Genomic DNA, 27,769 nt, shown 5'->3' on the forward strand with positions numbered 1-27,769 from the left:
TTAGAAAATTCTTGACAAAGAACATCATTAGTAGAACCAATATTATATCATCAACATAAATTTGAACTACTAATAAATCTTTACCTTTTCTCTTTAAAAACAATGTAGTGTCAACCTTTCCTTTTAAAAAACCTTTTTCAATTAAAAAATTTGACAATCTTTCATACCAAGCTCTAGGAGCTTGTTTTAAACCATAAAGAGTTTTTGTCAATTTTAAAACATGATCCGGAAAATTTGAATCTTCAAAACCTGGAGGTTGTTCCACGTACACTTCTTCTTTTATAAAACCATTTAAAAATGCACTTTTAACATCCATTTGATATAATTTAAATTCATTGAAACATGCAAATGCTAATAACATTCTAATTGCTTCCATCCTAGCTACGGGAGCGTATGTTTCATCATAGTCTATGCCTTCTTCTTGAGTATAGCCTTGAGCAACAAGTCTAGCCTTGTTCCTCACTATATTACCACTTTCATCAAGTTTATTTCTAAAAACCCATCTAGTACCTACAGTAGATTTATTACTAGGCCTTTCAACTAATGTCCATACTTTACTTCTCTCAAATTGATTTAATTCTTCTTGCATAGCCATAATCCAATGTTCATCTTTTAATGCTTCTTTGATGTCCTTAGGCTCTATGCATGAAATAAATGCAACATAATTACAGATATTTCTAAGAGAAGATCGAGTAGTTACCCCTTTTGATGGATCACCTATAATTTCACCATCCTTGACATAGTTGTACTCTCTTGGAAAAGATACTTCCCTTTCTTCAATGGTTGGATTCTCGAGGGGATCATGAGTTTCCTCATCTTTTGTTTCTTCCTTTGATGATGATTCTCCAACGTCATGTCTAACGTCATTTGCTTGTACAATACCTACATCATCATTAACAGAAGAATCCTTCCTCGGAAGGGGATTATCATCGAAAACAACATGTATAGACTCTTCTACAACTAAAGTTCTTTTATTAAATACACGATAAGCTTTAGAATTTAAGGAATAACCCAGAAAAATTCCTTCATCACTTTTAGCATCAAATTTACCAAGATTTTATTTACCGTTGTTTAAAACAAAACATTTACATCCAAAAGGATGAAAATAGCTAATGTTAGGCTTTTTATTTTTGAGAATTTCATATGGAGTTTTCTTTAAAATTGGCCTAATCATTACTCGATTTACAACATAACAAGCGGTATTTGTGGCTTCCGCCCAAAAATATTTTGGCAAATTATTTTCACAAAGCATGGTTCTAGCCATTTCTTCTAAAGTTCGATTTTTCCTCTCAATAACTCCATTTTGTTGAGGGGTTCTAGGTGCTGAAAAATTGTGGCTAATACCATTAGAATTACAAAACTTAATAAATCCAAGATTTTCAAATTCAGTTCCATGATCACTTCTAACACTAGTGATAGAGTAACCTTTTTCATTTTGGATTATTTTTGAAAATGTGATGAAATTTTCTAATGCTTCATCTTTAGTACTTAAGAATAGAACCCAAGTGTATCTAGAATAGTCATCTACCAAGACAAATGCATATTGTTTTCCTCCCAAGCTAGTAGTTCTAGTTGGCCCAAAAAGATCTAAATGGATCAATTGTAATACTCTACTAGTTGATACATCATTAATAGATTTAAAAGAAACGCGCTTTTGTTTTCCTTTAGCACAAGCATCACAGATTTTATCATTATCAAATTTAAGCTTAGGCAACCCTCGAACTAAATCACCTTGAATTAGCCGTTGCAAAACACTCATACTAGCATGTCCTAGTCTCCTATGCCATAACCAACTATCATGTTCATCCTTAGCAACTAGGCACAAATTAGCCATATCAATAGAATCTATATGCACCATGTAAATGTTTCCTATTCTATGACCAACAAGCATAATCCGATTAGATGCAATGTCAATAACTTTACAACCATTAATTTCAAACAAGACATTGAATCCCTTATCGCATAATTGACTAATACTCAATAGATTATGCTTTAATCCATTCACATATAAAACATTTTTAATTTGTATGGAAGAGGTATTACCTATTGTACCAATACCTTCAATGTGACCTTTTGAATTATCACCAAAAGTCACTTCTCCTCCATTTTTGACGTTAAGCTCAATGAACCGGCTTTTGTCTCAGGTCATATGTCTTGAGCATCCACTATCAAGGTACCATGAATTTGAATTTGTTTCCCGTGCCTTGTAGCAATGCTCCTTTCCCTACAAACATAGATTAATTTTTGATTTTTGGTACTCAAATTCTTTTGGGTCCATATTCATTAGTTTCCAAAATCCTAGTCCCCTTAGGTATCCATTTGTGTAGGATATCTTTGTCTTTAGTAGTAATGAGTCCTTTAGGAACCCATATACTTCTAAAGATTTTACCATTTAAGGTTCGTTGAGGATATCTATGATTGTAGTTTCTAAAATCTTTTCTAACAAAGTTGGATTTTGAATTTCCTCCTTTTTCAAAACGTTTTGTTCCAACTTTATAAAAAGAAGTTTTAAGATCATCAATTTTCTTTTGATGATCATCATTGACCTTTGAAAGTAAATTTTGCAAATCTAAATTTTTCTTTTCAAACTCTTCTAGTTTGATTTGCAAATCTTTGATTTTACTTTCAAGATCATTGTTGGTTTTGGATATGAGTTTATTTTCATTTTTCAACTTTGAAACATCATTTTATATTTTAAAATAATTTCTCATAATCCGAAGCCAACCCATTATATTCCTCTAATAGCTCATCATAAGATAAATCATCAAAATCAGATGAGTTAGAGGTTACCTTAGAATCTTCCCCAAATGTCATTAAGCACAAGTTCGCTACTTCTTGTTCTTCTTCATCGGAACCTTCTTCATCGCTCCATGTAGCCACATGAGCCTTGTGCTTATTCTTTGATTGACCCTTCTTCTTTAATTGTGGGCAATCATATTTGACATGCCCTGGCTTTTTGCATTCATAGCAAATGATCGGGTCCTTCTCTTTTGGTTCATCTTTGAGGCCTTCATTTCGTTTGAATTTTCTTCCTCGGTAAGGTCTCATCATTTTTCTGAACCGTTTGGCAAACAATGCCATTTCCTCGTCATCATCATCATCATCATTAGAATCACTCTCATCTTTTGTGGATTTGAGAGCAACTCCAATGTTTTTCTTCTTCTCCTTCTCCTTTGGTGTCTCTTCAACTTTATCAAGGTCCACCTCATCTTCAAGCATCATCTCATGAGTGAGGAGTGAACCGATAAGTTCTTCAAGAGTTAAGGACGATAGGTCCTTAGACTCGATGATTGCCGTCTTCTTTGATTGCCATGATTTTGGGAGGGAGTAGACTAACTTCCTCACAAGCTTTTCATTTGAGATGATCTCTCCATATGATTTGAGACCATTGACAATCGTTGAAAATCTATTCGTCATAGCTTTGATGTCTTCATTTGGTTTCATCCTGAAATTTTCATAGCTATGCGTTAGAATACTAATTTTTGATTTCTTTACCTCATCGGTACCTTCATGTGTGACTTGAAGCTTGTCCCATATTTCTTTGGCGGTTGTACACAATGAAACTCTTCCGTATTCATCTGGTCCAAGAGCACAAAAGATAATATGGATGGCTTTGGAGTTGAGCTGGAACATTTTTGTATCTCCTTCACTCCACAACCTTGGATGAGTGATAGGCTTAATGTATCATTCTTCTACGGCATTCCATGCTCCCATGTCACTTGCTTGAATGAAGTACATCATTCTATTCTTCCAATAGGCGTAGTTAGCTCCATTGAAGAAAAGAGGCTTGTTGACGGGCATCGAATCGAGACCGGAGTCGAAGTTTGAAGCGGAGGCCATTGATGACTTTAATAATCGATATAACTCTTCCCGAATCGACTCAAGAGGCGATAAAACCTTCAAATGAGTTAGGCTCTGATACCAATTGTTGAGTTAATCGAATGACGAAATTGGCCAAGATGGGGTGAATTGGCAATAAAAAATTTGTGGAAGCTTTTGCAGAAAATTGAAAGTAATTGCACAGCGATTTACAGTGGTTCGACTTTCTCAAACAAAGTCTACGTCCACTACCTTAGCTATCCACACTAAGGATTTTCCAACAAATTCACTAATTTGTTCTTTCTTTTGAGGCCAAAAGAGATAACCTTACAATTCCCTCAAGAGTATACCCCAACTCTTGAGAACACTCTTTTCTCAAAGAGAATATTACAAATTTGCAAACTTACAAGAAAACCTCACAAGGTAAGATGTTTGCACAATTCTAGAACAAAGAAAAGAACACTCAAAGATGAATACAATTGAGCACAAAAAGTGTTCTTTGAAAGCAAAATGAATATTGAATGAAAATAGGCTTGAAATGCTCAAACTTGAGGTTTGATGCTTTCTCTTTGATTCTCTCTTGATTCTAGTTGCTTGATGTTTCTTGTTATTGATCAATGGCTTCTAAGCTTGCTTAAATACACCTTGGATCACTTCTGAACGTTGGGGATGATAAGAGAAGATATTATAGCCGTTTTAGTGTGAAAACATTTAATAAAACAGCTTGGAGCGTGGGGGGAATCGGTTCCTCCTCATAGGGAATCGGTTCCCTAAGTGTAAAATTCAAATATTTCGACCGTTGAACAGAGGGCAATCGGTACCCCCTTGGGGGGAATCGGTTCCCTCCGAGCATACTGGAATTCTCGGAACAAAAACTGTTTAGGGGGGAATCGGTTCCTCCTATGGGGGGAATCGGTTCCCTCCGAGCATTCTGGAAATCTCGGAGCCAAACCATTCAGGGGGGAATCGGTTCCTCCTATGGGGGGAATCGGTTCCCTCTGAGCAATCTGGAATTTTTGGCTTTAAATTGGTTCGAAATACTTTGTAAAATTATTTTGAAATTGTTTTATGATTAAAACTTAATTTTACACTTAAGTAAGGATTAAAAATGATTTTTGAAATATTTGGAGTAATGTTTTTGATATTCGAATAGTTATATCGAATATACTTAGAAAATCATTTGGAAAATCTTAAAATCCATTTAACTTGATTTGTTATATCGAAATATCAAAATGTTTCAACAATATTCCATTAACTATAATTTAAAATATTTGATTACATAAATTAAAATTAATAAAAACATATCCTCCAATCATGTATTGACATGTGTTACTAACGATATGTGTCATATTCATGTGCTGACACATGTCAAATCCTGATTAAATGGTTAGTTTATTACATTAAATTTAAATTAGAGCAAAATTGAGAGAATATATAAATATTAAAGACTAAATATATAAATATATATAAATTCTTTTAACAATCACGTCAATATTTTCATAAAATATTAATGGTAAGTGGTCTGACTGACCAAATTAAATAGTTAAGTGGTGTTCTACACCAAATTGAAAGGTCAGTGACAAAAATAAAAAGACTAAATAGTTAAGTGATCAATTGTATAGTTTACCCTAAATTTTAAATATTTTTTATTAAGTTAAGATAATTACAAAGTAGTATTTGTTTTAAATATTCTTAACCATTTGAGAATAAATGCTCAATCACCCTGCTACATCTGTTGGTGCTCGAACCCGTGACATCTAGGAACAACAACGATTCCTTTAACCACCGAGATAAGTTGGTTCGTGCTAAATTTTAAATATAATCATACTTAAAGAGAAGCAGTATCAATGACTCTACGAGAATGATGGAGACTACTTTAAATGAACTTAAAACACATGATATTAGAGGTGAGCAAAATTTTACTCTACTCGAAAGATTGATTTTTCGATTCGACCAGATTCTAAAAACTTGACTTAAATTGACTTCAAGTTGTAATCTCATAAACTCGATTAAAAAAATTTCAAGTTCCAATCGAGTTCTCAAATACGACTCGAATAACTCAAAATTTTTAGTAATCAGTTAATTGATTTTTAAGTTTGTATTTCACATATGATTCTGTACGATATATGTATATCACATATGAAAACAATATGAAGAAATATATATATGTATTACATATGGTTATAAAAATCATTTAAATTGGAATCAAATAACATTATAACATTATCAATATTTGTGGTTAAATATAAATAAAAATTTAAAAATTTGACTTAACTTGTCTCGAATCTTATAAACTCAATCCGACTCGAAAAAATTTCAAATCAACTTCGAATTATAAAATAAAACTTATCAACTCGAATAACTAAAAGTTTGTTACTCTATTTGGTTTGACTTAATCGAACACTCATTCTTATATGATATAAGAAAATACGAAGAAACAAAGATTAGATAGGGATATTATTTTGTTTTAGATACATATTTATTTCCTTTTAAAGTAGATTCCCGCCGTCCATAATCTGTAGCTCTTTTGTTACTAACTACTCATAATTATCATCTTCTGATATAAATTAACAGAAAAGCAAAAAAAAAACAACAATTTATAGAGAGGGAAAAGAAAAAACAAATTGTTGTTTATAAGAAAAATAGAATCAACCTGTAAGGACCGTAGACACCGCCAAAGCAAAATCCACGTAAGAACGGGAAGAAAACACCCATTGAGGGAACTCCGAAGCAAGAGGTTTGGACGACACAGCTGGAGACAGGCCACGAAGTCCCACTCACCTATTCCCCAAAACTACGTTCTTCCTTTACTTTTCTCCTCTCTCTCCCCCCCCCCACCCTCTCCTCTCTCCCCCCCACCCACGGGAATCTTGGTTTCTACATTGCAAACCAGTTTTAGGGTTTCTCGATCCATTTTCTTCGATTCTCCGTTTCGTCTACCTTCCTTGGCTGATCAAGATTCTTCTCTTTGTAAGCTCTTCGTCGGTCAATCTTTTCCCTCATTCTTTTTTTTTTGGGGGACTTTTCCCCTTGTTTGGTATTGTTGCGATTATCGATTTCTATAATTTTTTTATGATATCCGATGACATTTTGGCATAGTGATTGTACTGCATGCACTATCGACGACAATGAATTTTAGGAAGTTGGATTATTATTTGTGTTCATATGTGTATTTTCAAGATGCCTGGATTTGTCTAATTGATTGGCTGGAGTCCGTATTTTTTTTCTAATTTTAATAATTTGTAGTTAATGATAGGGCAATTTAACAAAAAGAAATGTATAGATTTTGCAACGTTTGTTAATTATTTTAAAGCTAGAGTCTTTAGCTTATCATTCTTTACGCATCTCAATAAATCAGAGTTTTCAAAAATCATAAGAACTACATTCCCAACAACTCTCATTAGCGTGAAATCAGCTAGTCCTTTGGCTTGTATTTGGTTAGCAAGATTATCAATTTTGATAAAGTTATTGCACCATCCCACAACACTTAAAGTTTATCTTCGTCCACAACACCCTCAACTTCACAATGTTTAATCCTCGGAGAATCTTCCATCTCAAACTTACTCTGAACAACTGTAGAGTACTTTCGCTAGTAAGATTGTTGGGGTTTATATTTAGCCAAAGAGACTTTAATTTTGTTGCCGTAAATATGAATGCCATTCATGTTTAATATCGCTTTCCTTGATTCTTCAATAGTTGCAAAGCGAATGAACCCAAAGTGACCTCCTGTCGAATTCCTTTTGATAGGAATGAAGGCATCAATAACATGACTGTAGGTGCAAAATAGAGATCCGAGTCTCTTTCAATGGATCTTCTCCGGTAGGTTCTCAATGAATAACGAGACACATCCACTTCTACACCCATTACTACCATTTGAATTACCTTCCTTCCACCAATTTTGAAATCCGTTTCTCCTCCTTTTCGCAACTTCAGAAGGTTTTCCATTGGAGTACCCCTTTGTGGTGCTCTCCTTGATTCCACGGTGATCAACATCTGCTTCAGAAAGGGCTGGTGCTACCTCTGCTGGAAGAGACTTCTCAGTCCTAAGATTCCCACCTTGTGGAGGGAATCTTTCATTGTCGTCAATCCTTACAATAGGTGGTTGACAGTCTAAAGTTGCTTTAGCAGAGCAATTTTTCAAATGCCTGGTTGATAAAGGACTATCACCCGACCTCGCTGAATTTACTCTTACATTTTTTCTGATTTTGGGGCGTAGAAGACTGCCTGTAGGTGGTGTCGTCGGCCTCTACTGTTCAACCTGCCTCACGTGCCAAGGCGGCCAAAACATCGTTCATATTTGAACGCTCGGAAAGATGGAAATTACCATATTGCCTCAATCCGGCCAGCATACGTCTGGTGAAGGCTCTTCTATTCCGTTTCCGAAACTTTGTCCTCTCCTTTTCATTCTCCCTCTCACGTTTTTCCTTGCCGGAGTAGGAAAAAGAGGTTGCATTAACTGGCCCAAAAGATGTACTAGTGGGGTTCAGAACAGCAGCACCTGCCGCGACTGTTGCAGCAAGCCCACTAGTTCGCCTGTGTTGAGACAGGCGTATGGGTTTCATGGTAAGATCTGGGAAGCTGGAAAGGAGTAAAAACAGAAGGTTTGGAGGCTGGGTAAATATCAAGCCGAACCAGTTCAGAGGAGATAGAACCAATTCTCGACACAATAGAAGGGGGGTTTTTGTCGCGAGAAGGAGCTTAGTCCGGTGGTGAGGCGGTGACGACCACGAGCGGCGGGAAGTGGCGTAAAACGGCGATGTACTTCGTGAAGATCTGCGTCGATTTGAGTGTCTCAATCGCAAATCTAAGGCCAGATTTGGAATCCCCGTGGGCCGGTGAACTTCCCAGGAAAAAAACAGCTTCAAACGGTGGTTGGAGATGGCGGCGGCAGACGGCGGTCGGCGACAGCGGACAACGGGTGGATGACGGTGGCGAAAGAAATTAAAAAACGCATGGGCTCTAGAGAGAAGCGAGACCTTCTCTCACATCCCTATCAGCCTTTTTTTTGATCTAATGATAATTCTCTATTAGTTTCAGAATTCATTTATTTGACAGTAGATTAATATTCTTGTTACACAAGTGACGATACAGGCAGTGCTGACGGTAATTTTGTCCACCTTTGCTTATTGTCGGCATATTGATTAAAACATATCTGGATGCTTTAGTTGAACACCTGCCTATGATCTGTTATGGTATGATTCATTTGGTCAGATATTGCTTATTAGGAAGCAACTTATTGCCAATCTCCAAATGATTTGAAGTGTTGATTTTGATTTGCTAATCATGTAGACTGCAATTATTTGCTGAATTTTAACATCTTATTTGTACCTCATATTTATATTAATATATTATCTTCTGCTCAATCGTTGTTACTTTTGCTTTGATGATGTGGAAACTAATGGCCTCTTGTGTTTTCTGTTGTTGTCTCAAATGTTTAATTAAGATATGTAAGAATATTTTCCGAGTGACATGAGACATAAATATTGATGCACATGACATCAAATACTTGTGTCTTTCCTAATTCTTTTTGTAAATGAGTCTGTCATTGCTGTTGGTTTTTATGGGGTGAGTCTGCACCAGCAAAACTCGATATATCTGCTGCATGTTCTGAGTAATCAATTTGATATGTTTATTGCCATCAGCATTTAAACACGGATGGTTTTTTTTACGAGAATCTGCCTATTAGGTGGTTCTCATAAAAATGCTCTGCCTTTCTTTGTGATATTTGGTCATATGCATCTAAAAATGTTCTGCTTTTATTACAAGTTTCTATAAAATTGGAGGTCTAGCACTTTTTCTTTTATAGGAGCAGGTGTGTGGCACAAGGCGGTGGTTTTTATTAAACTGTTATTCATGCTATGGAAATCTTTGTTCTGTTGTTATAAGAGTTTTCTTCATGATATTTTTGGTTAATTGTTGATTTGTTCCCTTTACACTGCAGGTTATTGGACAAATAATTGAAATTTGAGCTAATCCTTCAAGTTAGTGGTTGAAACAGCAGTCTAAATTTGACACTTGTAAGGTTTGAATCAGTTTTTTGCATTAAATACATGAATATGGTAGGCAGGCAAGGAGATATGGATTAATTAATGATGCCACCTTAATCATCTTTGCACATAGTTCCAGTAATAATTCCTTGATAGCTTCGAGATATAATTCTCAGAAGGCTGTTTGTGGGCTATCAGAGGATCCTTTGTATCCATGCTGGCTGAGAGTATGCGTGGAATCTGTGTTTCGGGTAATGCCCCTGAAGAGATATTCTGCCGAAGCATTCGGTGCGTTGACAATTTGTCTAGTTGCTCTGTTGGTTCTTCTTGGTTTGGTGTGCATTGCATACTTGCTTTATGTGCGTTCACGTGTTCTTAGACAAGGATTCATTCAGCTTAGCTATTTCAATGGGCCTTGCATCATTCGAATCACGTTCATTTTGTTCACCATCTGGTGGGGTTTCGGTGAAATTATACGGCTAAATTTTCTAAGACGACAAGGAAGAGTGTTGAATGCACTCAATTTCAAATGGCAAGAAAACATTTGCAAATGTTACATAGTGTCAAATTTAGGTTTTGCGGAACCTTGCATGTTCCTCACTCTCGTTTTTCTTCTTCGAGCTCCTTTACAGAATATAGACACTGGCATTCTGAGCAGAAAATGGAATGGGAAAACAGCGGGCTATATTATTCTCTACTGCCTCCCTGTGTTTGTTCTTCAACTTATTCTCATTTTGATTGCACCAGATTTACGGAAGGATAGAAGAGAATTATCACCATATTTCACAAGGGTTGTTGTTCAAGTGATGCAGAATTCTGATGACATCGCTCTTTGCACTTACCCTTTATTGAATACTATTCTTCTAGGGCTTTTTGCCACCATCGTGACCATCTACTTGTTTTGGCTTGGAAGGCGGATTTTGCAATTGGTTATCAATAGGGGTTTGCGGAGGAGAGTTTACACATTAATTTTCTCGGTCTTGTGTTTACTTCAATTAAGGGTTGTTTTACTTGGACTATCTGTTTTATCTAAACCAGAACAATTTCTGTTTGAAGCTCTTGCCTTCTCAGCTTTTCTTGCCCAACTATGTTGTGCTGGTGTCTGCATTTGCATACTTGTCTGCTACCCGGTCAAGGACTGTCTAGTCCTGAGGAACCTTCATGACTTGGAAGCTAGGCGAAGGGCTTTTCTCGATGTTCAAAATGACACTGTTTCTCTCATCCCTATTCAGAGCCACCCAGAAGGAAGTTCAGGAATTAGCAGCGAGAGGAGTTTTGATGCCTCTACCTCAACTGGGGCATTCGTGGAACTGAGCCGCATCTCCCCTAGCTGAGAATGCTATCCCACCAGCACCACCTCTTTGTGGCCATGGACCATCGAGTAAGTAAACAAGAAGAAGCCAAGTAGTTTTTCTTTTTCTTCTAAATTCAGATACGATGGTTTTGCTGGATGCAACCTATAACCCGAAGCCCCTTTTGTAACATAATTTTTAACCTGTATCCATTGTGTTCAAATTTACAAATTCTTTTGCTATGTTGGTATGGTAAATTTACAAATGTGTTGAAAAATATTCGTCATGGACTGCTGTTGTGGTGGAGGAATGGTAATTATGAGCTGCATTATAAATTTGGAATTCAATCATCAATATAAATAAAATATTAAGTATTAAATTATATAAAAATTTAAAATTTTTAGATTGAATTTCGGTATTCCTTGATCCATAATTGTTGAAACTGTTGTATGTATTCTCTTGTGATCAAAGTAAATTTAAGATTTAAAACTTAATATTTTTCCTTTTTTATATTAATTTTAAATTTAATTTTTTTAATGATATCATAATTTAAGATCATGATGTGCCTAAAGTGTAGGAACCAAATTTTAGTTAAAAGATTAATATAAGCTAAAAGTTTAGGAACCAAATTAAGGATTAAAAGTTGGTTTACAATGTTTTATAAGCCTAAAGTGTATGATACCACCATAAGCGTCAACCAATAGTCGGCGTTACGCAAATTCAACTCTTTGAAAAGGCAAAAGAAAAAGAAATGGTTTCTCGACCAGTCAGATTTTTCATAATCATTTTTCCAAAAAAAAATGTTCAATAATCGATTTCCTATTGTACACACCATAATTGATATTTTAAGTACTATTGATTTTTAAAATAATTTTATGGTAGAAATTTTAACTCCCTTATGAAAAGGGTATTTTTTTTCTAAAGAATTTTTCTCGAGTGGCATTTACTTAAATAATAAAAAACATTAGACAAATTGACTGAATAAGTATTAAAATGAAGACTCCCCCTTTTATCCTTTTCCTTATAATTTGTATCATTTTTTTTATAGATTAAATCAACTTTTTTTATTTATAATTTTGTTTAGTCGGCGATAAAATCGATTTTGATGCTGGTTGTCAACCGTCAGTTGTTTTTTATCTTTTCTTTTTTTAATTCTTTAATAAGAATAAGGAGTTGTTTGTTTGCCTCTTAATGGAATCATTCAACACTGAATGTTGAACCGTTCAACACTGAATGTTGAACCGTTCAACACTGAATGTTGAACCGTTCAACATTCAGCGCGTTTGTTTCGCACCTCTGAATGATTCAGTGCTGACTGATTAAGCAAAACAATGTTGAATGATTCAGCACAGAAGTACATTCTGAATGATTTAGAGCCATTATCAAAAAGCATGTCACATTCAGAGCTAATTCATACAGAGCCTCTGAATCATTCAACATTTGAATCATTCAGCGCTTAATCATTCTGAAGTAAACAAACAACCCCTAAGTATGTCTTTGAGGCACATTTATCTCTGTCTTTTGATGGTTTTTGATTATTTGGCTGTTATTTTCGTTTATTTTTTCCTCAGGGTTGCGGTTGAATCGTCTCGACTGATCAAGATGACACTTATTTATTATTATTCTGATCTTCCCTGCTTTGGACCCTTAGATTGATTCGGATATGCATTTTGAGTTTGTGAATAATTTTTTCACGTCACTTTACTCTGATTTGAAATTTGTCGATGGTCTTTCAATAGTTTCATCCATTTTTATGGTTCGTTTACCGATGCAGACAGTTTTGTTCATATATTTATTTTGTTCGAGCTTTTTGGTTAGGTTTTGAACTTTTTATTTATTTGGTCCTTGTGTGATCTAGGTGACTATTTTTTTTGTCAATGGTTATAGGAAAAATGTCCTACGTATATTTTAGTTTATGTTTACGGTTATGTTTGTAAATCTTCATTGTAATTCTAGTTATTTTCGATTTTTAATAAAACTAGCAACTTTCTATCAAAAAATGAAAAAACAATAGGTATCAAAATTAGAAGATGGATATAGTTTGGGGTGCTAGATTGAGTATTAAGCCTAACAATAATGTATTAGCCTAACAATAATGTATTAGACTAACAAAGATTGGGTGTTTTGGTCATTTCGCCATTTAAATGTCGATTTGTCTTAACATGTGGCGCCGGCGCGTGATTATTGGAATCACGTGCTTGCATAAAGCTCCACCGCTGATCCTTCTGTATACCAAACCTTTGAAGAACAAGAAGGCTTTGATTAGTAAAGGAAAAACCCTAAATCGAAGTCAAAAGCAATGGCCTCATTCGAGCAAGCGCCGCCAGGTCTTGATCTTCTCCCAGTGCCACACCGTGGAAAATACGCCGGACACAAGCAAGTTCGATCCCTCTCTGCCTCTCTCAGATCTGATTTTGTTCTTCTTTGGTTAGAATTATTCTTTTATAAGTTCTTGATTTTGTGCTTTTAGTAACGAGTAATACAACTCTCTCTAATTTAATCCGTGTTGATGTCTTTTAAATTGTTTGTAAGAATTAATTGTTTAGTTTATTGTTCTCAGATTCATTAACTTTTTACTTCGTATACATAAATTGATCCATGTTTCTTTTAAATTGTAAGAATTATTTGGTTTGAATTTAGAAAGAAAAATATAAATCTTAAGTTCCTAGGTTAGGTATGTTACTTAGGTTTGCATTGAAACAATGTGATTCACACTGATTTCTATGTTAATACAGATCTCTTCTTGATTCAATTTTATGTCTTCATTTTTACTACATTTTTTTAAGTTTAGGGAAAAATGTGTTGAGATTTGTTAAATTTGCAGGGCCAAACCTGAATGGGCTTTTTGGGAGGCAATCCGACACAACTCCAGGGTACTCTTATTCCGCTGCTAACAAAAATATTTTTGGGAAAAATATGACTACTTGCTTAATCCTAGGAAGGTATGTAGGAGTCTTTTTCCCCCCAGTATAATGTTATCAATTTTGCTTGTTATTTTAAGTTCTTAGCTTCTCCATATATTCTGTGACTGTGTGTTCATTGTATGGATGATGTCATGATTTTGAAATACAGCATGAACCATAATTTATTGATTTCTTTATCGAACGCTGCAGCTTATCCTTTGGACTTTCATTTGGGACCATGTGTTTAGAGGCTCAATTATTCGTTTGTAATATCTGCTAATCATGTGATTCAAAATAGCGTGAAAAAGTGTATCTCTATTTTATATAGGATTAGTGGCACTGTGTGCTATGTTCAAACCAACCTGAGAAACAGATGACATGGAAGCGGTCGATATGGTTACCTTGTTGGCTGCACAATGTTAATAATAGCTTGTTACTGGTCGTCGTCCATTAGTGCCGTAAATGACAGCTAACATTAAGGCGCCCAAGGGTTTTTATCCGTGGGAAAGTTTTTACTTTAACATAATATGTACGAAGGATGAGCATAATTTGGGGTCTTAAGAAATCATCTAGTGATGCTATTGTTTTTCATCAAAAGTTAATTTCTTATGAGACCTGTAGTCTAGTCACTGCTGTTGATTTCCATCATAGGTAAGCCATCTGGGTAATTAATCTCATTTCAGGATGATATCTTTTTATGCATATTCACTGTTGTTCATCATTGCTTTAAATCAACTATTACCATGTTTGCATTTCGGTGGCCTTATGCTTTTGGTGTTATTAACCAGTCTTAGTCTAGGCACGTAGTAGATGTATCTATGCTAGGATAGTATTCTCATTTCAGGATGATATCTTTTTATGCATATTCACTGTTGTTCATCATTGCTTTAAATCAACTATTACCATGTTTGCATTTCGGTGGCCTTATGCTTTTGGTGTTATTAACCGGTCTTAGAGTAGGCACGTAGTAGATGTATCTATGCTAGGATAGTTGATTTGGCTTGATTTGAATCTTGGTTTTGCGAGAAAAATACTTTCTCATATTCAGCCGACCATTGTTATTCGCCTTAAGCATAGAATTCATTGCTGAATTGTTACTTATTCTATTTGCTGGTTAAATTTGCTTGTGCAGTACATTCCTGGGATAAAGATGGTTTTCCCTGGATTGAAGAAGCCACAGATCGTGCTGACCTTATTGCTTATCTGAAGGAATCAACTGCCTGATGGGCTCTGCTTATATATATCAGCTATTTTGGAACAAAGGAAGAGTTTTGCTCAACGATTTATTTACTTTTACATGAAAATAAAGAGAGAAAACCGTCAACAGCTCCAAGATAATCTGGGTTTTGGAGTAGAAAGGTTTCGACTACGATCAACTTCATTAAAAGGCGAGGCCTTTAAAATTTTCATGAAACATTGATGATTTATTCGAGCCCCAACAGTTTGTTATGATATCTTAATTCTTGATGAGATTTGGATGATGGATAATCGGTGGATTTACATGGTAGGTGTAGTGCAAATATTGGTTTAGGCGTTGATGAATGCTTTTTAATTTGGTTTTTAGGTTTCTTACAATAAGTAGCAATTGATACATCTACAACACTCAAGGAACGGTGATACTTAAGTATAGGGATGGACAGGGATGGACGAATGATTTTATGTTTATAATATTTTAGGAGATAAATTTATAAAATTTTAAGAATCTAAAAACAAATTAATTTTAGAAAATAAAAAAGATATTTAAAAATATGACAATTTAATTATCTCTAGAGACGATTGCCCCTGAGCACTCATCTGTTTAAGGATAGAAACAACAACAAAATCCTATTCTCATATGCAATTGGATAAGGGGGAGGTAGGGTAGTAGGCTGCCCTCAACGCCAGGTTGATAGCAGCTTTCGTGGAAGACATCCGACAGTCAGAAAATTAAAAATAAAGATAAAATACAATGCATGTATAAATAAATAAATAAATATATAATTGAACAGTATTCATATGCGCTTCTGTAATGGGAAGTAATCCCTGCAAATAAATCATTGCGTAAAAATCTCTGCATATAAACAGAAACGTAAATCTCAGCTAAATTTAAAAAGAGAAAACATGAAGAGAAGGATGCACGCACAGAAGTCAGCGATAGTAAACTACGAGAAGGAATAAAGTTAAATGAGTTAAAAACCTAAACTAAGGCAACACTACTCCGTTACCATAGTTCTAAGCTTTCATAATTTCTAATGACAGACACGTATAAAAAGTAGAAGTCATGGAAAATTACTATAAATGCATTAAAAAGAAGACATAGATGTTACATCCTATGGCTGTGACTCACACTACTCGGCTACTCTGGTCTTAAGTCTCCATACTTTTCTATCAGAGGTCGTGTCCTCGGTAAGTGCTAAATCCTTCAAATCAGCTCTCAAGTAGTCTACCCACTTCCTCCTTGGTAATCCTCTTCTTCTGGCACTGTCGGTTGTAATCGACTATACCCTCCTGACCGCATCCGACGGTTGTCGCCTAAGGACATGCCCAAACCACCGTAGTCTTCCCTCCCTCAATTTTTTGGATACAGGCACCACCCCCAATGACATCATAATTGCAGAGTTTGGTGTCATGTCCCACAGAGTCCTACCACATGCCCATCGAAGCATTCTTATTTTTGTGGCCTCCATCCTCATTACGTGACCCTTCTTGATTGCCCAACATTTTGATCCAAAACATAGTTTGGGGTGACTCAAATCTAATTTCCCTGATCGGTCGTACCCTTAGAATTTTTAAATTTTTTATATTTTAGATGTTTTCTTTGTATTTTTTTATTAATTATCTAATTTCACACGTTTTGAAATTTTATAATTTCTTACCCTTAAAATTTTTAATATAACTTCTTAAGTTAGTATCCCTGACATAAATTTCTGCATTTTTCCCGAATAAAAAGGCACCTGTTCTCTTTATAATATAACAGGTGCCTTTTTATTCGGGAAAAAATGCAGAAATTTATGTCAGGGTTACTAACTTAAGAAGTTATATTAAAAATTTTAAGGGTAAGAAATTATAAAATTTCAAAACGTGTGAAATTAGATAATTAATAAAAAAATACAAAGAAAACATCTAAAATATAAAAAATTTAAAAATTCTAAGGGTACGACCGATCAGGGAAATTAGATTTGAGTCACCCCAAACTATGTTTTGGATCAAAATGTTGGGTAATCAAGAAGGGTCACGTAATGAGGATGGAGGCCACAAAAATAAGAATGCTTCGATGGGCATGTGGTAGGACTCTGTGGGACATGACACCAAACTCTGCAATTATGATGTCCTTAGGGGTGGTGCCTGTATCCAAAAAATTGAGGGAGGGAAGACTACCGGGTATTGACCAAGATCAAATTTCGAATACTGACTAGTACTCACAATTTTTTCTCTTGGCTCATCATCGTCTAATTGGTCAATACGAAAACCGGAATTTGGTGCTGAAAGTTGATTTGGATTTGGATTAGAGAAAGGCTGTGGGTTTTGAGACCCACTTAGTTGATTACTACCCGCTACTGACCCAACAATACTACTTCTAGGTTCAACAACATACAATGTAACATCATCACTTGAAACATTAATGTAAGCAATGAATCGTTCAACATCTTCATTGTCGGTTAACAAATAAACTTTACCATTTCTCTGATAAGATAGCCTAAATCCACTTAGGGGCTCTAAATTCAATTTCTTTGAAACACATAACATTAGGGTTTCATAAGTTAACTTCTTTAATGACAGTTTTAGTTGAAGATTCATGGGTAAAGGCATATATTGTAAAACACCATGACCATTCTCCCATGACCCTCCAAAACACAAATCTATCCAAACATGATCAACATTAGATGATTTCATAGTTGTAACTAAACAAACGAGATGCGAAACTAAGACCTGTTGCCGGATGGGGAAGGATGTCGTTGGATATAGGAACGGATGTCGCCGGAGAGAGTGATAGATGGAGATGTAATGAGTTGCGATTTAGGGATTTAGGTTAGAGAAAATAACCTCAGTGACCAAAAATCCCATATAATATACGATTTTAACCAACTTTTTCCGGATTTGCCAAAATGACCAACAAAATCGCAATGCGATCGCTAATTCGCAACACGATCTCCATTATCGCAAATTCGCGTTGCATTTTCGCAATGCGATAGTTGAAAATCGCGTTGCGATGGTCTACAGTGTCGTTGCGATTTTCCCAATTCGCAATGCGAATAAGTAAATCGCAACGCGAATTGGGAAAATCGCAATGCGAATAAGTAAATCGCAACGCGAATTGGGAAAATCGCAATGCGATACTGACTATCGCAATGCGATAATACAAAATCACAACGAGATACTTACTTTCGCAACGCGATACTGACTTTCGCAACGCGATTCTGACTTTCGCAACGCGATAATACATAATCGCAATGCGATTTTCAAAGCGCCATTAGTATCCTGGCTAAGTATTTTATTTTTAAATTCCAAACACGAATATTAATATATTGGAACACTGAACCGTCCACAGTATATCCCGTAATCGCAACTCATAACCTAAAACCTAAAATCACAACTCAGTCCCATCTCCATCTCTCACTCTCTCACCCATCTCCGACGAAATCCGTCCCCATCTCCGGCGAAATCCGTCTATCTATATCTCTCAGAGCCACCCTCACAATCAGAAATGGAAAATCAACCAAATCAACCAACGAGGGTTAGTTTTTTAATTATTTTCTTTTTGAAATTTTTGCATTATTATTAGGTTTTCATATTGAAATTGATGATAAGTTTACTGGTAATTTCAATAATAGATTAACCATTTCACTTAGATTGCTTATTAAATCAACCGAGAATCGCAACGCGAAATGCAAATCGCAACGCGATTTTAGTTTTGCGTTGCGATTATCTCGTTGCGATAGTCAAATTCGCGTTGCGATAGTCATTTTCGTGTTGCGATTTTCATTTTCAGAACTATTCTTCTTCTGCAAATTGAAACTTGAATGAATTGCATTACTTCAACCAAAAAACAAAGACAAATACGAAATTCACAGTGTTGCAAATTTAAGTTTGAAGAATAAACTACTACTCTTTATGTTTATTATTGTTTTTGGTATATCTTCACAGTGTAGTTTTTGGTATATCTAATTTAGTATGTTTATTGTTTTTGTAGAACTTTTATTTGGCTCAATTGACCTTGAGAAATAAAGTCAGCCTGGCCAAAACAATTGCGTCGAAGCTTTCACCTGCACAAAGAAAAATGTTTGAGGAAACATGCTTCGGACCATGGCTGAAAGTACAACATCCCGGTGGAGATGCGATGTTGACACACCTGTTTCTTCAAACCATGACTAGCGATCTACCAGAGACTATACAACGTCGTGATGAAGAGATATGGTTTGATTTTCCACCGGCGTATACGTGTTTTGGGCGGGAGGAGTTTTGCTTAATCACCGGTCTACGCTTCGGACACGATGATGTAGGTCGGTACACTAGACACATTACCCGCCCATCATGGCTATCCCGGGTTTTTCCTGAGCTGGAGAGGCCGAGTCTACACGTAGAAGACCTGACAAGATTGTTGAATAATAAAGATGGTTTTACTCGGATGGATGACATCGACGTTGTTCGAGTATGCCTTCTAATTCTTTTGCATGCCGGCTTTTTAGGCAGAGAGGCCAGACAACCTATTCCAAATGATCTAATCAAATTGGTAGAAGACCTAAATGTGTGGAACCTGTTTCCGTGGGGCTCGTATTTATGGAAAGCTACATGGAATAAATTATCGTCTGCCTTGGATGATCGAAAAAGTTTGCATGGCGATGGTTCCAAATACACTTTGACAGGCTTTATTTGGGCCTTTAAGGTAAGAATTTTTATATGATGTTTCCAAAATTATAAGTAATTATTTAACAATTACTAATGTTTGTTATTATATTGTTTGTAGATTTGGATATTTGAGGCCTTTCCCGCCATGAAGACATATGCAATAAAAACTTCAAATGATATTCCCAGGGCTATTTCCTGGAAGAGGAAACGAACCTTGCAATGGAAAGATTTACTACGGTATACGACAATAATAATGTAAGTTAACATAAATACTACCATATGTTTATAAACAAGTTATTACTAGTACACGTTTAACTTTGTTTGAGCTTTTATATTGTTAGGAGGCCAACACTCCTCTACAGAGGCTGACACCCACGGAAGCTGAGCTTGCCACTGATTGGTGGCAAGCTAGTAAGCGTTTTTTTGATGGAACGGTTGATGAGCAGCCTCCACTTCGGGAGCCATCACCTCGCCCAGAGCTATCACCTCACCCAGAGCCATCATCTGATCGACCCGGCTATACACCTCCACAACGACAGCCATCACCTATTATGTCACATCATCGAGCCTCTTCTCCACCATCACCGCAAGATAGGCGACCGGTAAAGATGCCACGACGTTTATCTCCCTGTTCTCCACCTCCACCTCAACGGGATGAGTTAGGGGAGTTACGTGATGAGGTCAATGCCTTGCGTGAGGAGGTCGGTACTTTACGCAAAGACGATGGTGCATGGCGTGTTGAGGTGTCTACATTACGCGGTGAGGTAGCCGCTCTACGTGAGATGGTAGCATCGTTGCAGAATGAGGTTCATACTCTACGCAACGAGGTAAGTTTAAGATTTCTCATACTCCTAATTCATTCGGTTGCTGCCAATACTGCTAAACTGTTTTTGTTAGTATTTGTTTTTGGTTTTGTTTTTGTCTTTTGGTTGAAGTAATGCAATCCATTCAAGTTTCAATTTGCAGAAGAAGAATAGTTTACTTTCGCAACACGAAAATGACTATCGCAACGCGGAAATGGCTATCGCAATGCGAAATGAAAATCGCAACGACAAAATCGCAATGCGAAATGAAATCGCAACGACAAAATCGTAACGCGAAATGAAAATCGCAATGCTATCTGGAATGTTTATATATATTGTCCTTTTAAATGTTTATATAAGTGCTTACTTCTGGAATGTTATCTGAGCATTTTGTGAACTATGATAGAATAATGATTTGGGTGAATACAATGCTAGTTTGAAACATATTTGTCTTTGTTTAATATCATGTCTCTTTATTTACTGATTTATGTATTAATTTTTTTTAGTGGCCCGATAAGGTGGATGCTTTACGTCGGGTTTTCCTTGCACGACGGAGTTCACGCATCAGACGGCGTGGACGTGCTATTACGTCTCCGTTCACCCCAATAGTACGAAGACTCCGCAAGAAGAAGCCCAACTCACCGGTCATCCCTCAAGAGTCCCCTCCAATCGTTCAAGAGGCCCCTATTCTCCCTCAAGATTCCCCCCCACCGTTCAAGAGGCCACTGTCATCGTTGAAGAGGTCCCTCCCACCATTCCAGAGCCCGATTCATATGGGGTAATATATCGAAGTATTGAGAAACCCCCACCGGTTCCGGACATGATGGATGAGAGTTGGCTCTCGTATGAGTTACCGGCTAGTACCCTTCCGGTATCTGAAGTGGAGAGGAGACAACTACCGGAAACAATTGTGGATAATACCCTTTGGGCTAAGACCGCAGTTGATTTTTATCTACATGAGCGGAGCCAAAGGTGTTACACTGACATCAGCAAACTCAACGATGAAATGTTTTTGTTGCTTGATCGGTCTTGGTGGGGTGTGCTATTAGGGGTTGAAGACAGTGCCTATTTGGATGGGGAGGTAAGTCTTATATATGATTTTGATTAATTTGTTTAAAAATTAATATAATTCACTAATATATGTATTTTTTTGTAAAACAGCATATCGATGCGTGGGTGTCACGTCTACTAATAATAAGGAAGCTTAGGAAAAATAAAAAAAATTCGCTATATACAATAATGCCGACGGCTTTTCACGCAGTTCACTTGAAGAATCAACGAGATGAATCATTTTTGTTGGGCAATGGACAAGCTAAACTTTATCCTGCATGGTGGGAGGTCGATAAGGTTAGTGTTTATTTTTTAATTTTTTTAAAGGTGTTCATAAATAAGTGCGCAAATAAATGAATTATTACTTATGATCGCAGGTGTTTATCCCTGTTTTGGAACGTCGTCACTGGCTTCTCGTCCAACTTCAGCTCCCATCCCTGAAGATAATAGTGTATGACAGCTTGATCAATTACATATCACTGTCTGATTTGAGAGATATTTTCAAGGGATGGAGCTCTCATTTGGCTAAATTCTTGGATAAGATTAAGTATTGGAGTCATTCTGGACACAAGAAGCCAAAGAAGTTCAATGTCACAGTTGTCAGAGACGAGACCGCGCCACAGCAATCGCCGGGAGCCAGAGGGGATTGTGGTTCTCTCGTATGCCTTTGCTTGGCGCATTTGACGACGGGAAGCACAGAGTTTTTACCTCCCACCGATAGAGATAGAGCTGTAGTAGGCTTGTGGTTTCGGCATTATATGGCTAGAGCAATATATTCGAGACGCTGTCTACCTGCATCCGCGTTATGAATGTGTCCATTGTTAATTGGTAAGTCAAATGCAAGTTTTGTTAACATATATACTCCTTTTGGTTTGAAAATGTTTGGTTAAGTACCTAGAATTCAATAATTTGCTGTTTGTAGGTTTTAGATGTGTAGGAAGTCTTGTTTGAGCAAATGTTTGGTTTCTGCAAGTTAATCCTTAAGTGAGCTGCGTGAAATGGATGTACGGGGTCACAAAGTTGTTGATTCATTGATTCAATAATTGATGAAGAAATAAGAATTATTATTATTTTTTGATTGTTTAATTGATTTGTAAAAGATGATTTGTAAATGTTGATTTGTTTAATTGATGTGTACATAATTTGTGTTGAAATGTAATAGTTGATTTGTTGATTTTCAATCTGCTTTATGTTGAAGGCAAAACAGACTATCGCAACGCGAAATGGCTATCGCAACGAGAAAATCGCAATGTGAAATGAAAATCGCAACGAGAAAATCGCAATGCGATTTTCATTTCGCATTGCGATTTTCTCATTGCGATAGCCATTTTCGCGTTGCGATAGTCAAATGAATGTCTAATAAGTGATAACAACTGAACAGATTATAGCAATGTTTGGTTAAGTACCTAGAATTCAATAATTGTTAAAAGTTTATGCATGTTAATCCTCGTTGCCTTTTTCATTTCGCATTGCGATTCTATCGTTGCGATTTGCATTTCGCATTGCGATGGTCAAATGATTGCCTTTCGCAACGCGATTCTGACTTTCGCAATGAGATAATACATAATCGCAATGCGAGTTTCAAAGTTCGCAACAGGTTTTAGTTTCGCAAGCCAAAATTTTTTGTGTATATATATACGCAGCAGCAACAACTCATAACCTAAATCCCTAAATCGCAACTCATTCCATCTCCATCTATCACTCTCTCCGGCGACATCCGTTCCTATATCCAACGACATCCTTCCCCATCCGGCAACAGGTCTTAGTTTCGCATCTCGTTTGTTTAGTTACAACCATGAAATCATCTAATGTTGATCATGTTTGGATAGATTTGTGTTTTGGAGGGTCATGGGAGAATGTTCATGGTGTTTTACAATATATGCCTTTACCCATGAATCTTCAACTAAAACTGTCATTAAAGAAGTTAACTTATAAAAACCCTAATGTTACGTGTTTCAAAGAAATTGAATTTAGAGCCCCTAAGTGGATTTAGGCTATCTTATCAGAGAAATGGTAAAGTTTATTTGTTAACCGACAATGAAGATGTTGAACGATTCATTGCTTACATTAATGTTTCAAGTGATGATGTTACATTGTATGTTGTTGAACCTAGAAGTAGTATTGTTGGGTCAGTAGCGGGTAGTAATCAACTAAGTGGGTCTCAAAACCCACAGCCTTTCTCTAATCCAAATCCAAATCAACTTTCAGCACAAAATTCCGGTTTTCGTATTGACCAATTAGACGATCGTATACCGTCTAAGGGTGAAGAGAAGAAGAGATCGACATGTAGTCGGTGCAAGGAAAGTAGTCATACAAGGTTGACATGTGGATCACCAGTGCCATCACAATCATCTTTTCCTCTACCAAAATATGGATCATCATCAAAATCCAAAGCTCATATGGTGTCAAGAAAAAGGCAATCAAAATCGCAATCATCTTTAAAATCCCAATCACAACTGGCTTCACCTTTTGGGACTGTTAACTTAGGTGATTTTTAAATGCAAACGTTGTATTATGTAGATTTTATGTGTGAACTTTTAACATTTTCTGTTAGGCATGTATTAGTAACTTGAGTTTGAAAATTGCTATGATCTGTTCAGTTGTTATCACTTAATAGGCAATCATCTTAATGTCTATCGCAACGCGGAAATTACTATCGCAATGCGAAATGAAAATCGCAACGAGAGAATCGCAATGCGAAATGAAAATCGCAACGCTAATTTCGCATTGCGATAGTACTTTTTGCCTTCAACATAATGCATATTGAAATCAACAAAATCAACCATTACATTTCAATCAATTAAACAAGCACAAATAAGAATTATGTTAACATCAATTAAACAAATCAACTTTTACAAATCACCTTTTACAAATCAATTAAACAATCAAAAAATAAGCAATAATTATTAGAGAAAATAACACTTCTACTATTGAATCAACTTTTGCAGCCATACATCATTTTCACGCAGCTCACTTCTGAGATTAACCTGCATAAACCAAACATTTGCTCAAACAACACTTTCTACACATCTAAAACCTACAAACAGCAAATTATTGAATTCTAGGTACTTAACCAAACATTTTCAAACCACAAGCCTATAAACATACCAATTGTTTATGGACATTTTTATAACGCGGATGCAGGTAGGCAGCGTCTCGTATATATCGATCTAGCCATATAATGTCGAAACCACAAGCCTACTGCAGCTCTATCTATATCGGTGGGAGGTAGATACTTTATACTTCTTGTGATCAAACGGTCCAACGCCAAGCATACGAGAGGACCACAATCCCCTCTGGGTCATTTCGTTTGTTGTGGTGCGGTCTCGTCTCTGCTAACTGTAATATTGAGCTTCTTTGGCTTCTTGTTTCCAAAACGAGTCCAATAATTTATCGCATCCAAGAATTTAGCCAAATAAGAGCTCCATCCCTTAATAATATCTCTTAAATCAGCCAATGATATGTAATTTATCATGCTACCATATACTATTGCCTTAAGGGATGGGATCTGAAGCTCGACGAGAAGCCAATGGTTACGTTCCAAAACAGGGATAAACACCTGCAATCATAAGTAATAATTCATTCATTTGCGCACTTATTTATGAATACCTTTAAACTCAATCTAAAATAAACACTAACCTTATCGACCTCCCACCATGCAGGATAAAGTTTAGCTTGTCCATTGCCCAATACAAATGATTCATCTCGTTGATTCTTCAAGTGAACGGCGTTAAAAGACGTCGGCATAATTGTATATCGTGTATTTCTTTTATTTTCCTTAAGTTTCCTAATTATTAGAAGACGTGACACCCACGCATCGATATGCTGTTTTACAAAAAAAGACATATTAGTAACTTACATAAATTTACAAAAAAATAATCAAATGAAAATATAAGAAAAATATAAGACTTACCCCTCCATCGAAATAGCCATTGTCTTCGACCCCTAATAAAACGCCCCACCAAGACCGATCAAGCAACAAATAGATATCATCATTGAGCTTGCATATGTCAGTGAAACACCTCTGGCTTCGCTCATGTAGATAAAAATCAACTGCGGTCTTAGCCCAAAGGGTGTTATCCAGAATTGTGTCCGGTGTTGTTTCCTCTCCTCTTCAGATACCGGTATGGTACTGGCCGGTAACTCATACGAGAGCCAACTTGAATCCATCATGTCCGGCATGTCAGAGGGTTTCTCAAGAATCCTACATATGACGCCATGTGAATCGGGCTCTTGAATGGTGGGAGGGACCTCTTCAACGATGAAAGTGGCATCTTGAACGGTGGGAGGGGACTCTCGAGGAATGATAGGGGCCTCTTCAACGATAGGAGTGGACTCTTGAGGGATGACAGGCGAGTCGGGCTTCTTCTTGCGGTGTCTTCGTACTATTGGGGTATACGGAGACTTAATAGCACGTGCACGTCGTCTGATGCGTGAACTCTGTCGTGCAAGAAAAACCCGACGTAAAGCATCCACCTTATCGGTCCGCTAAATAATTAAATACAAATATCAGTAAATAAACAGACATGATATTTAAACAGTGAAAACAAAGATAAATATATTTCAAACTTTCAACCAAAAGACAAAACAAAGAAAAATACTAACTTCACAGTGTTAAAGTAAAAAGTTTAGCAGTTTTGGCAGCAACCGAATAAATTTACTAAGCAATATAAGTGAAATGGTTAATTTAAGTGAAATTACGAGTAAATTTATCATCAAGTTAAATATGGAAAATCTTAAAGTTACCTCGTTGCGTAGAGTATGAACCTCATTCTGCAACGATACTACCATCTCACGTAGAGCGGTAACCTCACCACGTAAAGTAGACACCTCCACACGCCATGCACCATCGTTATCAAGTAGAGTATCGATCTCCTCACGCAAGGCATTGACCTCATCACGTAACTCCCTTGACTCATCCCATGGAGGTGGACAATAGGGAGATAGAAGTCGTGGCATCTTTGCCGGTCGCCTATCATGAGGTGATGGTGGAGAAGAGGCTCGATGATGTGACGGGATAGGTGATGGCTCTCGTTGTAGAGGTGTATAGTCGGGTCGATCAGGTGATGGCTCTAGGTGAGGTGATGGCTCTCGAAGTGGAGGAAGTGAAGGCTGCTCATCATTCGTGCCATCAAGAAAACGCTGACTAGCTTGCCACCAATCAGTGGCAAGCTCAGCCTCCGTGGGTGTCAGTCTCATTAATGGAATGTTGGCCTCCTAAAAATATAAAAACTCAAACAAAGTTAAACGTCTACTATTAATAACTTGTTTATATATGATAGTATTTGTGTTAACTTACATTATTTATTGTCGCATATGGTATTAAGTCTTCCCAATCCAACAGGCGTTTCCTCTTCCAGGAAATAGCCCTGGGAATATCATTTGAAGTTTTTATTGCATATGTCTTCATGGCGGGAAAGGCCTCGAATATCCAAATCTACAAACAATATAATAACAAACATTAGTAATTGTTAAATAATTAATTATAATTTTGAAAACATTATATAGAAATTCTTACCTTAAAGGCCCAAACAAAGCCTGACAAAGTGTATTTCGACCCATCGCCCCGCAAACTTTTGCGGTCATCAAAGGCAGACGAAAACTTAGTCCAGGTAGCTTTCCATATATACGAACCCCACGGAAACAGATTCCATGCATTTAGGTCCTCTACCAATAATATTAGCTCCTGAGGAATAGGTTGTATGGCCTCTCTGCCTAAAAAGCCGGCATACAAAAGTAGTAGAAGGCATACTCGGACAACATCGACGTCATTCATCCGAGTAAAACCATCTTTCTTATTAAACAATTTCTTCATGTCGTCGACGTGTAAGTTCGGCTTCTCTATTGACTCATCAGGAAAAACCCTGGATAACCATGCTGGGCGGGTGATATGACGAGTGTACCGGCCTACATCATCGTGTCCGAATCATAGACCAGTGATTAAGCAGAACTTCTTCCGCCCAAAACAAGTATACGCCGGTGGAAAATGAAACCATATCTCTTCCTCACCACGTTGTATACTGTCGGGTAGATCGCTAGTCATGGTCTGAAGCCACAAATGGGTCAAACTAGCATCTCCACCCGGATGT

The 27,769-nt window shown here is 36.6% G+C and overlaps 1 protein-coding gene and 1 pseudogene across 1 annotated transcript; both read left to right on the forward strand.

Annotated features, from left to right (window-relative positions):
• The first annotated feature begins 6,702 nt into the window (after window positions 1-6,702).
• Window positions 6,703-11,384, forward strand: LOC120177940. The gene is made up of 2 exons (XM_039183919.1): window positions 6,703-6,789; window positions 9,761-11,384. Exon 2 carries the CDS (start codon window positions 10,061-10,063, stop codon window positions 11,138-11,140), a length of 1,080 nt encoding a protein of 359 aa, XP_039039850.1. The 5' UTR covers window positions 6,703-6,789; window positions 9,761-10,060; the 3' UTR covers window positions 11,141-11,384.
• A 1,870-nt stretch (window positions 11,385-13,254) lies between these two features.
• On the forward strand, window positions 13,255-15,581 carry LOC120177941 (annotated as a pseudogene).
• Window positions 15,582-27,769: the final 12,188 nt, after the last annotated feature.

Source organism: Hibiscus syriacus, unplaced genomic scaffold, assembly GCF_006381635.1.
Source record: "Hibiscus syriacus cultivar Baekdansim isolate YM2019G1 unplaced genomic scaffold, ASM638163v2 tig00112343_pilon, whole genome shotgun sequence".
Lineage (NCBI taxonomy): Eukaryota > Viridiplantae > Streptophyta > Magnoliopsida > Malvales > Malvaceae > Hibiscus > Hibiscus syriacus.